Genomic DNA, 13,477 nt, shown 5'->3' on the forward strand with positions numbered 1-13,477 from the left:
TCACGGCCAAACGTTTAGTATATCCCTCCTTGAAAAAGTAATTTTAACCATTGATTCTTCACAGTCAAACGTTTAGTATATCCCTCCTTGAAAAAGTAATTTTAACCACTGATTCTTCACAGTCAAACGTTTAGTATATCCCTCCTTGAAAAAGTAATTTTAACAACTGATTCTTCGCAGCCAAACATCTAGTAAATCCCTCCTTGAAAAAGTAATTTTAACCACTGATTCTTCACAGCCAAACGTTTAGTATATCCCTCCGTGAAAAAGTAATTTTAACAACTGATTCTTCGCAGCCAAACATCTAGTAAATCCCTCCTTGAAAAAGTAATTTTAACCACTGATTCTTCACAGTCAAACGTTTAGTATATCCCTCCGTGAAAAAGTAATTTTAACCACAGATTCTTCACAGTCAAACGTTTAGTATATCCCTCCTTGAAAAAGTAATTTTAACAACTGATTCTTCACGGCCAAACGTTTAGTAAATCCCTCCATGAAAAAGTAATTTTAACAACTGATTCTTCACGGCCAAATGTTTAGTATATCCCTCCTTGAAAAAGTAATTTTAACAACTGATTCTTCACGGCCAAACGTTTAGTAAATCCCTCCGTGAAAAAGTAATTATAACAACTGATTCTTCACAGTCAAACGTTTAGTATATCCCTCCTTGAAAAAGTAATTTTAACCACTGATTCTTCACAGTCTAACGTTTAGTATATCCCTCCGTGAAAAAGTAATTTTAACCACTGATTCTTCACAGCCAAACGTTTAGTAAATCCCTCCGTGAAAAAGTAATTTTAACAACTGATTCTTCACAGTCTAACGTTTAGTAAATCCCTCCGTGAAAAAGTAATTTTAACAACTGATTCTTCACAGTCAAACGTTTAGTATATCCCTCCGTGAAAAAGTAATTTTAACCACTGATTCTTCACAGTCAAACGTTTAGTATATCCCTCCTTGAAAAAGTAATTTTAACAACTGATTCTTCGCAGCCAAACATCTAGTAAATCCCTCCTTGAAAAAGTAATTTTAACCACTGATTCTTCACAGCCAAACGTTTAGTATATCCCTCCGTGAAAAAGTAATTTTAACAACTGATTCTTCGCAGCCAAACATCTAGTAAATCCCTCCTTGAAAAAGTAATTTTAACCACTGATTCTTCACAGTCAAACGTTTAGTATATCCCTCCGTGAAAAAGTAATTTTAACCACAGATTCTTCACAGTCAAACGTTTAGTATATCCCTCCTTGAAAAAGTAATTTTAACAACTGATTCTTCACGGCCAAACGTTTAGTAAATCCCTCCATGAAAAAGTAATTTTAACAACTGATTCTTCACGGCCAAATGTTTAGTATATCCCTCCTTGAAAAAGTAATTTTAACCACTGATTCTTCACGGCCAAACGTTTAGTAAATCCCTCCGTGAAAAAGTAATTATAACAACTGATTCTTCACGGCCAAACGTTTAGTATATCCCTCCTTGAAAAAGTAATTTTAACCATTGATTCTTCACAGTCAAACGTTTAGTATATCCCTCCTTGAAAAAGTAATTTTAACCACTGATTCTTCACAGTCTAACGTTTAGTATATCCCTCCGTGAAAAAGTAATTTTAACCACTGATTCTTCACAGCCAAACGTTTAGTAAATCCCTCCGTGAAAAAGTAATTTTAACAACTGATTCTTCACAGTCTAACGTTTAGTATATCCCTCCGTGAAAAAGTAATTTTAACCACTGATTCTTCACAGTCTAACGTTTAGTATATCCCTCCATGAAAAAGTAATTTTAACAACTGATTCTTCACGGCCAAACGTTTAGTAAATCCCTCCATGAAAAAGTAATTTTAACAACTGATTCTTCACAGTCTAACGTTTAGTATATCCCTCCGTGAAAAAGTAATTTTAACCACTGATTCTTCACAGCCAAACGTTTAGTAAATCCCTCCATGAAAAAGTAATTTTAACAACTGATTCTTCACAGTCTAACGTTTAGTATATCCCTCCGTGAAAAAGTAATTTTAACAACTGATTCTTCGCAGCCAAACGTTTAGTATATCCCTCCGTGAAAAAGTAATTTTAACCACTGATTCTTCACAGCCAAACGTTTAGTAAATCCCTCCGTGAAAAAGTAATTTTAACAACTGATTCTTCACAGTCTAACGTTTAGTATATCCCTCCGTGAAAAAGTAATTTTAACAACTGATTCTTCACGGCCAAACGTTTAGTATATCCCTCTGTGAAAAAGTAATTTTAACCACTGATTCTTCACAGCCAAACGTTTAGTAAATCCCTCCGTGAAAAAGTAATTTTAACCACTGATTCTTCACAGTCTAACGTTTAGTATATCCCTCCGTGAAAAAGTAATTTTAACAACTGATTCTTCACAGTCTAACGTTTAGTATATCCCTCCGTGAAAAAGTAATTTTAACCACTGATTCTTCACAGCCAAACGTTTAGTAAATCCCTCCATGAAAAAGTAATTTTAACAACTGATTCTTCACAGTCTAACGTTTAGTATATCCCTCCGTGAAAAAGTAATTTTAACCACTGATTCTTCACAGCCAAACGTTTAGTAAATCCCTCCATGAAAAAGTAATTTTAACAACTGATTCTTCACAGTCTAACGTTTAGTATATCCCTCCGTGAAAAAGTAATTTTAACAACTGATTCTTCACAGCCAAACGTTTAGTAAATCCCTCCTTGAAAAAGTAATTTTAACCACTGATTCTTCACAGTCAAACGTTTAGTATATCCCTCCGTACAAAAGTAATTTTAACCACTGATTCTTCACAGTCAAACGTTTAGTAAATCCCTCCGTACAAAAGTAATTTTAACAACTGATTCTTCACAGTCTAACGTTTAGTATATCCCTCCGTGAAAAAGTAATTTTAACAACTGATTCTTCACAGCCAAACGTTTAGTAAATCCCTCCTTGAAAAAGTCATTTTAACCACTGATTCTTCACGGCCAAACGTTTAGTATATCCCTCTGTGAAAAAGTAATTTTAACCACTGATTCTTCACAGCCAAACGTTTAGTAAATCCCTCCGTGAAAAAGTAATTTTAACCACTGATTCTTCACAGTCAAACGTTTAGTAAATCCCTCCTTGAAAAAGTAATTATAACAACTGATTCTTCACGGCCAAACGTTTAGTATATCCCTCCGTGAAAAAGTAATTTTAACCACTGATTCTTCACGGCCAAACGTTTAGTAAATCCCTCCGTGAAAAAGTAATTATAACAACTGATTCTTCACGGCCAAACGTTTGGTATATCCCTCCTTGAAAAAGTAATTTTAACAACTGATTCTTCACGGCCAAACGTTTAGTAAATCCCTCCGTGAAAAAGTAATTATAACAACTGATTCTTCACGGCCAAACGTTTAGTATATACCTCCTTGAAAAAGTAATTTTAACCACTGATTCTTCACGGCCAAACGTTTAGTAAATCCCTCCGTGAAAAAGTAATTATAACAACTGATTCTTCACGGCCAAACGTTTAGTATATCCCTCCTTGAAAAAGTAATTTTAACCACTGATTCTTCACAGCCAAACGTTTAGTATATCCCTCCGTACAAAAGTAATTTTAACCACTGATTCTTCACAGCTAAAGGTTTAGTAAATCCCTCCTTGAAAAAGTAATTTTAACCACTGATTCTTCACAGTCAAACGTTTAGTATATCCCTCCTTGAAAAAGTAATTTTAACCACTGATTCTTCACAGTCAAACGTTTAGTATATCCCTCCTGGAAAAAGTAATTTTAACCACTGATTCTTCACGGCCAAACGTTTAGTAAATCCCTCCTTGAAAAAGTAATTATAACAACTGATTCTTCACGGCCAAACGTTTAGTATATCCCTCCGTGAAAAAGTAATTTTAACAACTGATTCTTCACAGCCAAACGTTTAGTATATCCCTCCGTGAAAAAGTAATTTTAACCACTGATTCTTCACAGTCAAACGTTTAGTAAATCCCTCCATGAAAAAGTAATTTTAACAACTGATTCTTCACAGCCAAACGTTTAGTAAATCCCTCCATGAAAAAGTAATTTTAACCACTGATTCTTCACAGTCAAACGTTTAGTAAATCCCTCCGTGAAAAAGTAATTATAACAACTGATTCTTCACGGCCAAACGTTTAGTATATCCCTCCTTGAAAAAGTAATTTTAACCACTGATTCTTCACGGCCAAACGTTTAGTAAATCCCTCCGTGAAAAAGTAATTATAACAACTGATTCTTCACGGCCAAACGTTTAGTATATCCCTCCTTGAAAAAGTAATTTTAACCACTGATTCTTCACAGCCAAACGTTTAGTATATCCCTCCGTACAAAAGTAATTTTAACCACTGATTCTTCACAGCTAAAGGTTTAGTAAATCCCTCCTTGAAAAAGTAATTTTAACCATTGATTCTTCACAGTCAAACGTTTAGTAAATCCCTCCATGAAAAAGTAATTTTAACAACTGATTCTTCACAGCCAAACGTTTAGTAAATCCCTCCATGAAAAAGTAATTTTAACAACTGATTCTTTACAGCCAAACGTTTAGTAAATCCCTCCATGAAAAAGTAATTTTAACCACTGATTCTTCACAGTCAAACGTTTAGTAAATCCCTCCGTGAAAAAGTAATTATAACAACTGATTCTTCACGGCCAAACGTTTAGTATATCCCTCCTTGAAAAAGTAATTTTAACCACTGATTCTTCACGGCCAAACGTTTAGTATATCCCTCCGTGAAAAAGTAATTTTAACCACTGATTCTTCACGGCCAAACGTTTAGTATATCCCTCCTTGAAAAAGTAATTTTAACCACTGATTCTTCACAGTCAAACGTTTAGTATATCCCTCCTTGAAAAAGTAATTTTAACCACTGATTCTTCACAGTCAAACGTTTAGTAAATCCCTCCTTGAAAAAGTAATTTTAACCACTGATTCTTCACAGTCAAACGTTTAGTATATCCCTCCTTGAAAAAGTAATTTTAACCACTGATTCTTCACAGTCAAACGTTTAGTATATCCCTCCGTGAAAAAGTAATTTTAACCACAGATTCTTCACAGTCAAACGTTTAGTATATCCCTCCGTGAAAAAGTAATTTTAACCACTGATTCTTCACAGTCAAACGTTTAGTATATCCCTCCTTGAAAAAGTAATTTTAACCACTGATTCTTCACAGTCAAACGTTTAGTATATCCCTCCGTACAAAAGTAATTTTAACCACTGATTCTTCACAGTCAAACGTTTAGTATATCCCTCCTTGAAAAAGTAATTTTAACCACTGATTCTTCACAGTCAAACGTTTAATATATCCCTCCTTGAAAAAGTAATTTTAACCACTGATTCTTCACAGTCAAACGTTTAGTATATCCCTCCTTGAAAAAGTAATTTTAACCACTGATTCTTCACAGTCAAACATTTAGTAAATCCTTCTGTGAAAAAGTAATTTTAACCACTGATTCTTCACAGCCAAACGTTTAGTATATCCCTCCGTGAAAAAGTAATTTTAACCACAGATTCTTCACAGTCAAACGTTTAGTATATCCCTCCTTGAAAAAGTAATTTTAACAACTGATTCTTCACGGCCAAACGTTTAGTAAATCCCTCCATGAAAAAGTAATTTTAACAACTGATTCTTCACAGTCTAACGTTTAGTATATCCCTCCGTGAAAAAGTAATTTTAACCACTGATTCTTCACAGCCAAACGTTTAGTAAATCCCTCAATGAAAAAGTAATTTTAACAACTGATTCTTCACAGTCTAACGTTTAGTATATCCCTCCGTGAAAAAGTAATTTTAACAACTGATTCTTCGCAGCCAAACGTTTAGTAAATCCTTCTGTGAAAAAGTAATTTTAACCACTGATTCTTCACAGCCAAACGTTTAGTATATCCCTCCGTGAAAAAGTAATTTTAACAACTGATTCTTCGCAGCCAAACATCTAGTAAATCCCTCCTTGAAAAAGTAATTTTAACCACTGATTCTTCACAGTCAAACGTTTAGTAAATCCTTCTGTGAAAAAGTAATTTTAACCACTGATTCTTCACAGTCAAACGTTTAGTATATCCCTCCGTGAAAAAGTAATTTTAACCACTGATTCTTCACAGTCAAACGTTTAGTATATCCCTCCTTGAAAAAGTAATTTTAACAACTGATTCTTCGCAGCCAAACATCTAGTAAATCCCTCCTTGAAAAAGTAATTTTAACCACTGATTCTTCACAGCCAAACGTTTAGTATATCCCTCCGTGAAAAAGTAATTTTAACAACTGATTCTTCGCAGCCAAACATCTAGTAAATCCCTCCTTGAAAAAGTAATTTTAACCACTGATTCTTCACAGTCAAACGTTTAGTATATCCCTCCGTGAAAAAGTAATTTTAACCACAGATTCTTCACAGTCAAACGTTTAGTATATCCCTCCTTGAAAAAGTAATTTTAACAACTGATTCTTCACGGCCAAACGTTTAGTAAATCCCTCCATGAAAAAGTAATTTTAACAACTGATTCTTCACGGCCAAATGTTTAGTATATCCCTCCTTGAAAAAGTAATTTTAACAACTGATTCTTCACGGCCAAACGTTTAGTAAATCCCTCCGTGAAAAAGTAATTATAACAACTGATTCTTCACGGCCAAACGTTTAGTATATCCCTCCTTGAAAAAGTAATTTTAACCATTGATTCTTCACAGTCAAACGTTTAGTATATCCCTCCTTGAAAAAGTAATTTTAACCACTGATTCTTCACAGTCTAACGTTTAGTATATCCCTCCGTGAAAAAGTAATTTTAACCACTGATTCTTCACAGCCAAACGTTTAGTAAATCCCTCCGTGAAAAAGTAATTTTAACAACTGATTCTTCACAGTCTAACGTTTAGTAAATCCCTCCGTGAAAAAGTAATTTTAACAACTGATTCTTCACAGTCAAACGTTTAGTATATCCCTCCGTGAAAAAGTAATTTTAACCACTGATTCTTCACAGTCAAACGTTTAGTATATCCCTCCTTGAAAAAGTAATTTTAACAACTGATTCTTCGCAGCCAAACATCTAGTAAATCCCTCCTTGAAAAAGTAATTTTAACCACTGATTCTTCACAGCAAACGTTTAGTATATCCCTCCGTGAAAAAGTAATTTTAACAACTGATTCTTCGCAGCCAAACATCTAGTAAATCCCTCCTTGAAAAAGTAATTTTAACCACTGATTCTTCACAGTCAAACGTTTAGTATATCCCTCCGTGAAAAAGTAATTTTAACCACAGATTCTTCACAGTCAAACGTTTAGTATATCCCTCCTTGAAAAAGTAATTTTAACAACTGATTCTTCACGGCCAAACGTTTAGTAAATCCCTCCATGAAAAAGTAATTTTAACAACTGATTCTTCACGGCCAAATGTTTAGTATATCCCTCCTTGAAAAAGTAATTTTAACCATTGATTCTTCACAGTCAAACGTTTAGTATATCCCTCCTTGAAAAAGTAATTTTAACCACTGATTCTTCACAGTCTAACGTTTAGTATATCCCTCCGTGAAAAAGTAATTTTAACCACTGATTCTTCACAGCCAAACGTTTAGTAAATCCCTCCGTGAAAAAGTAATTTTAACAACTGATTCTTCACAGTCTAACGTTTAGTATATCCCTCCGTGAAAAAGTAATTTTAACAACTGATTCTTCACGGCCAAACGTTTAGTATATCCCTCTGTGAAAAAGTAATTTTAACCACTGATTCTTCACAGCCAAACGTTTAGTAAATCCCTCCGTGAAAAAGTAATTTTAACCACTGATTCTTCACAGTCTAACGTTTAGTATATCCCTCCGTGAAAAAGTAATTTTAACAACTGATTCTTCACAGTCTAACGTTTAGTATATCCCTCCGTGAAAAAGTAATTTTAACCACTGATTCTTCACAGCCAAACGTTTAGTAAATCCCTCCATGAAAAAGTAATTTTAACAACTGATTCTTCACAGTCTAACGTTTAGTATATCCCTCCGTGAAAAAGTAATTTTAACCACTGATTCTTCACAGCCAAACGTTTAGTAAATCCCTCCATGAAAAAGTAATTTTAACAACTGATTCTTCACAGTCTAACGTTTAGTATATCCCTCCGTGAAAAAGTAATTTTAACAACTGATTCTTCACAGCCAAACGTTTAGTAAATCCCTCCTTGAAAAAGTAATTTTAACCACTGATTCTTCACAGTCAAACGTTTAGTATATCCCTCCGTACAAAAGTAATTTTAACCACTGATTCTTCACAGTCAAACGTTTAGTATATCCCTCCGTACAAAAGTAATTTTAACAACTGATTCTTCACAGTCTAACGTTTAGTATATCCCTCCGTGAAAAAGTAATTTTAACAACTGATTCTTCACAGCCAAACGTTTAGTAAATCCCTCCTTGAAAAAGTCATTTTAACCACTGATTCTTCACGGCCAAACGTTTAGTATATCCCTCTGTGAAAAAGTAATTTTAACCACTGATTCTTCACAGCCAAACGTTTAGTAAATCCCTCCGTGAAAAAGTAATTTTAACCACTGATTCTTCACAGTCAAACGTTTAGTAAATCCCTCCTTGAAAAAGTAATTATAACAACTGATTCTTCACGGCCAAACGTTTAGTATATCCCTCCGTGAAAAAGTAATTTTAACCACTGATTCTTCACGGCCAAACGTTTAGTAAATCCCTCCGTGAAAAAGTAATTATAACAACTGATTCTTCACGGCCAAACGTTTGGTATATCCCTCCTTGAAAAAGTAATTTTAACAACTGATTCTTCACGGCCAAACGTTTAGTAAATCCCTCCGTGAAAAAGTAATTATAACAACTGATTCTTCACGGCCAAACGTTTAGTATATACCTCCTTGAAAAAGTAATTTTAACCACTGATTCTTCACGGCCAAACGTTTAGTAAATCCCTCCGTGAAAAAGTAATTATAACAACTGATTCTTCACGGCCAAACGTTTAGTATATCCCTCCTTGAAAAAGTAATTTTAACCACTGATTCTTCACAGCCAAACGTTTAGTATATCCCTCCGTACAAAAGTAATTTTAACCACTGATTCTTCACAGCTAAAGGTTTAGTAAATCCCTCCTTGAAAAAGTAATTTTAACCACTGATTCTTCACAGTCAAACGTTTAGTATATCCCTCCTTGAAAAAGTAATTTTAACCACTGATTCTTCACAGTCAAACGTTTAGTATATCCCTCCTGGAAAAAGTAATTTTAACCACTGATTCTTCACAGCCAAACGTTTAGTAAATCCCTCCTTGAAAAAGTAATTATAACAACTGATTCTTCACGGCCAAACGTTTAGTATATCCCTCCGTGAAAAAGTAATTTTAACCACTGATTCTTCACAGTCAAACGTTTAGTAAATCCCTCCATGAAAAAGTAATTTTAACAACTGATTCTTCACAGCCAAACGTTTAGTAAATCCCTCCATGAAAAAGTAATTTTAACCACTGATTCTTCACAGTCAAACGTTTAGTAAATCCCTCCGTGAAAAAGTAATTATAACAACTGATTCTTCACGGCCAAACGTTTAGTATATCCCTCCGTACAAAAGTAATTTTAACCACTGATTCTTCACAGCTAAAGGTTTAGTAAATCCCTCCTTGAAAAAGTAATTTTAACCATTGATTCTTCACAGTCAAACGTTTAGTAAATCCCTCCATGAAAAAGTAATTTTAACAACTGATTCTTCACAGCCAAACGTTTAGTAAATCCCTCCATGAAAAAGTAATTTTAACAACTGATTCTTCACAGCCAAACGTTTAGTAAATCCCTCCATGAAAAAGTAATTTTAACCACTGATTCTTCACAGTCAAACGTTTAGTAAATCCCTCCGTGAAAAAGTAATTATAACAACTGATTCTTCACGGCCAAACGTTTAGTATATCCCTCCTTGAAAAAGTAATTTTAACCACTGATTCTTCACGGCCAAACGTTTAGTAAATCCCTCCGTGAAAAAGTAATTATAACAACTGATTCTTCACGGCCAAACGTTTAGTATATCCCTCCTTGAAAAAGTAATTTTAACCACTGATTCTTCACGGCCAAACGTTTAGTATATCCCTCCGTGAAAAAGTAATTTTAACCACTGATTCTTCACGGCCAAACGTTTAGTATATCCCTCCTTGAAAAAGTAATTTTAACCACTGATTCTTCACAGTCAAACGTTTAGTATATCCCTCCTTGAAAAAGTAATTTTAACCACTGATTCTTCACAGTCAAACGTTTAGTATATCCCTCCTGGAAAAAGTAATTTTAACCACTGATTCTTCACAGCCAAACGTTTAGTAAATCCCTCCTTGAAAAAAGTAATTTTAACCACTGATTCTTCACAGCCAAACGTTTAGTAAATCCCTCCGTGAAAAAGTAATTTTAACCACTGATTCTTCACAGCCAAACGTTTAGTATATCCCTCCGTACAAAAGTAATTTTAACCACTGATTCTTCACATTCTAACGTTTAGTATATCCCTCCTTGAAAAAAGTAATTTTAACCACTGATTCTTCACAGCCAAACGTTTAGTAAATCCCTCCGTGAAAAAGTAATTTTAACCACTGATTCTTCACAGCCAAACGTTTAGTATATCCCTCCGTACAAAAGTAATTTTAACCACTGATTCTTCACGGCCAAACGTTTAGTATATCCCTCTTGGAAAAAGTAATTTTAACCACTGATTCTTCACAGCCAAACGTTTAGTAAATCCCTCCGTGAAAAAGTAATTTTAACCACTGATTCTTCACAGTCAAACGTTTAGTAAATCCCTCCGTGAAAGTTATTTTAACCACTGATTCTTCACAGCCAAACGTTTAGTATATCCCTCCGTAAAAAAGTAATTTTTCGTTTCTCCCACGGGCAAGACTGTAGGCAGAGATTATTATGCAAAGTGTTGGTATTACGTGGACAAAGTCAAGCAGGAGATTCAATCCATATGACGACTCGTTTCAGCGATTCAGAGGCGACTCCCTACTTTAGAAGCCAATAACTTAATTAATTGTGCACTTTTTGGTTCAACTACTTTGCACATTGTTTACATTGATGGACAGCTACATGACACACTGCAATACAGGTCATTTTCAATTTTGAATTTGTGTGGCTCTTTAAAATGATTGTTTGCTTGTTAAGGGCTGGTTTGCCGGCAGAAATCTGGCATTGTCACAAGTCACGACTAAATACTTCTTATGGGTGGACGATGACTTTGTGTTCCTGAATGAGACGCGTATAGAGAGATTTGTGGAGATTATGGAAGCTGTTCCTGAATTAGATGTGGTAAGTAAATCTGCTACTGCTATAGTTAATAATAGACTTATGAACAGGTGCACTAAAAATTCAATTGTATGTTGATGCATAAGATATAAACTTATAATCTTAACTTTCTCAGGTCGGTGGTCAGGTAGGAAACAATAAGTTTGCCTTTAAATTGAATTATAAAGAAGGGAACAGCGAAGGCGGTTGCATCTCACGTGTCAGAGGTTTTTACGCACCCCTGCCGGGATTTAAAGGGTGCTTCTTCGTTGATGGAGTTGTGAACTACTTTATGGGCCGAACGGATGCCGTTCGAAAGGTCGGTTTTGACCCGTTCCTCAAAAAGGTCGGACACAGTGGTAAGTGGACTGTAAAGTTTTAAGTTTCAGGAATTCTGCCTTTAACCCATCATACCTAAACCTTTGATATGACAATGATCAGCATTTGATCGACACAGATAAACAACAATACTGTGTTTTTTCCTCAACCTTCAGAATTCTTCATTGATGGACTTGGAGAATTGTTAGTTGTCACCTGTCAAGGTCTCAAAATTGGTCATCAGAAAAAAACGTACACACCCGACTACGGAAAATACAGACATCCTCCAAAAGCTGATTCAGAAAATAAACTGACTCACCATTATTTCAAGAATCATCTAAAATGCATCAACTACTGAAGTACATGTACAGGTGAAATCACAACATCCAGTTTATCTTTAAATGTGATTAGAAATAATCGTAATTTTGAATAAATTCATTCTGTGTTCTTAAATGAACGAGTCCTTACACAGGTTTTGCTTTTGTTTTGTTCTTGTTTCAGTGTCATCTAAGCTTTACACAGTTAAAGGCATCAAACAATATTAACTTTACAATATCAACAAATCAATAATAATAATGTTTTACAGTATTTTGTTAAACATGACGGACATTAAGTGGTGATAATAATGCCCAGATATTAAAGGTACGTCGAAGATGTCTGCTAAAGATCTGGAGATCGGATGTGTAAAAACATCTCATAAAGGTCTCAAAGCTTTTTTGTTCGAACATCTGTCAGGAAACATTTTGCAGATGAGGAAACGATAACAAACACCTTGCATAAGTAAAAGCAGATATCAGATAGACGATGTATGTGTGCTGTCTGGGTTTGGTTGAGTTTACTTTAGTATTTAAACCTCATGAGCTTATGAAATATTCTGTAATATCCTTCTTCCTACTGCTAAAGTCATAATAATTGTCAGTAAGTTACAGTTACATGCTTTGTTTTAGGCGATAACAGAAACATGAAACCCCTACTATGAAACTGTTGTACATGTTATTTTTTAAAATAATTATGAATGTAATTAATAAATTGTTAATATTTAAAAAGCTGTAAACCAATAAAAATAATTCTGAATAAATTTTTGCTGAATTAAAGATGTGTGCCTTGATATGATATAATATGATATGCTACTGTGCTGTGCTCTACGATGTGATGTGTAAGGGCCGGTTTCATACCACACGCGTTATCCATGCGTGAACATTGTTGTCACACCAACTGCATTTGTACCTGAATTATATAGAAAAGTGAAATGAAAATAAACTAATCTGATCTGAAATGATTTACTGTAATAAACTGTAGAAAAGTCTTAGGCCATCACCACCAGCTTTGTTGTTGTTTAAGTTTTATTGGCCATACAAATTTATTTTTCATTCTTTTTATTAAGATACAAACAGGAAATATGTACACAAAATTAAAAACAAAATTTGAAACGGAACTAAATGTCTTCTTCAGGCATCAGTCAGTATTTAGTGTGACCTCTCTTGGCACACCTTCAGCTTTTTTAAGGAGACTGAAGTCATTTGATTAAATAAGAAATTAGGATTTAGATATATTATCTAAACAGTTATCAAGGGCCTATGGTTTTTTTTTTTAGTTTTACATTTATTTAATAATTTTTTCTTACCCTTTTTTTCATATGCATGTTATTATTTAATTATTATTTTGCTCAATTGTTGTTTTACTCTTCTAAAGGTGCTCTGTTTATTAAAAAAGGTTCAATAAAAACAAACTAAGTAATAAGGCACGCAATCCTGCAGTTGCCTGCTGCTCAAGTGGAAGGGAAGTTTACAATTGAGCTTATACTTTTATACAGTTTTTAATACTACATACAATTTTCTTGTATTTTCTGGTTGTATTCTAGTAAAGAGACCATTGCTAAAACAACAAATATAATGGTGGCATGAGTAAGACTTTTGCACAGT

General features: G+C 34.2%; 1 protein-coding gene across 2 annotated transcripts in view; it reads left to right on the plus strand.

Annotated features, from left to right (window-relative positions):
• Nucleotides 1-12,745, plus strand: part of LOC129433868 (beta-1,4 N-acetylgalactosaminyltransferase 2-like) — a 70,566-nt gene extending 57,821 nt beyond the window's left edge. The window contains exons 8-11 of one of the 2 annotated variants that reach the window (XM_073864681.1): nucleotides 11,118-11,261; nucleotides 11,374-11,596; nucleotides 11,732-11,926; nucleotides 12,057-12,745. In XM_073864681.1, coding sequence (XP_073720782.1) covers nucleotides 11,118-11,261; nucleotides 11,374-11,596; nucleotides 11,732-11,913 — 549 coding nt within the window. In that variant the 3' untranslated portion in view covers nucleotides 11,914-11,926; nucleotides 12,057-12,745. The remainder of the gene's footprint in view (nucleotides 1-11,117; nucleotides 11,262-11,373; nucleotides 11,597-11,731; nucleotides 11,927-12,056) is intronic. The other variant, XM_073864680.1, reaches the window with a different exon arrangement.
• Nucleotides 12,746-13,477: the final 732 nt, after the last annotated feature.

The sequence above is a fragment of the Misgurnus anguillicaudatus genome, unplaced genomic scaffold (assembly GCF_027580225.2).
Source record: "Misgurnus anguillicaudatus unplaced genomic scaffold, ASM2758022v2 HiC_scaffold_27, whole genome shotgun sequence".
Classification (NCBI taxonomy): Eukaryota; Metazoa; Chordata; class Actinopteri; order Cypriniformes; family Cobitidae; genus Misgurnus; species Misgurnus anguillicaudatus.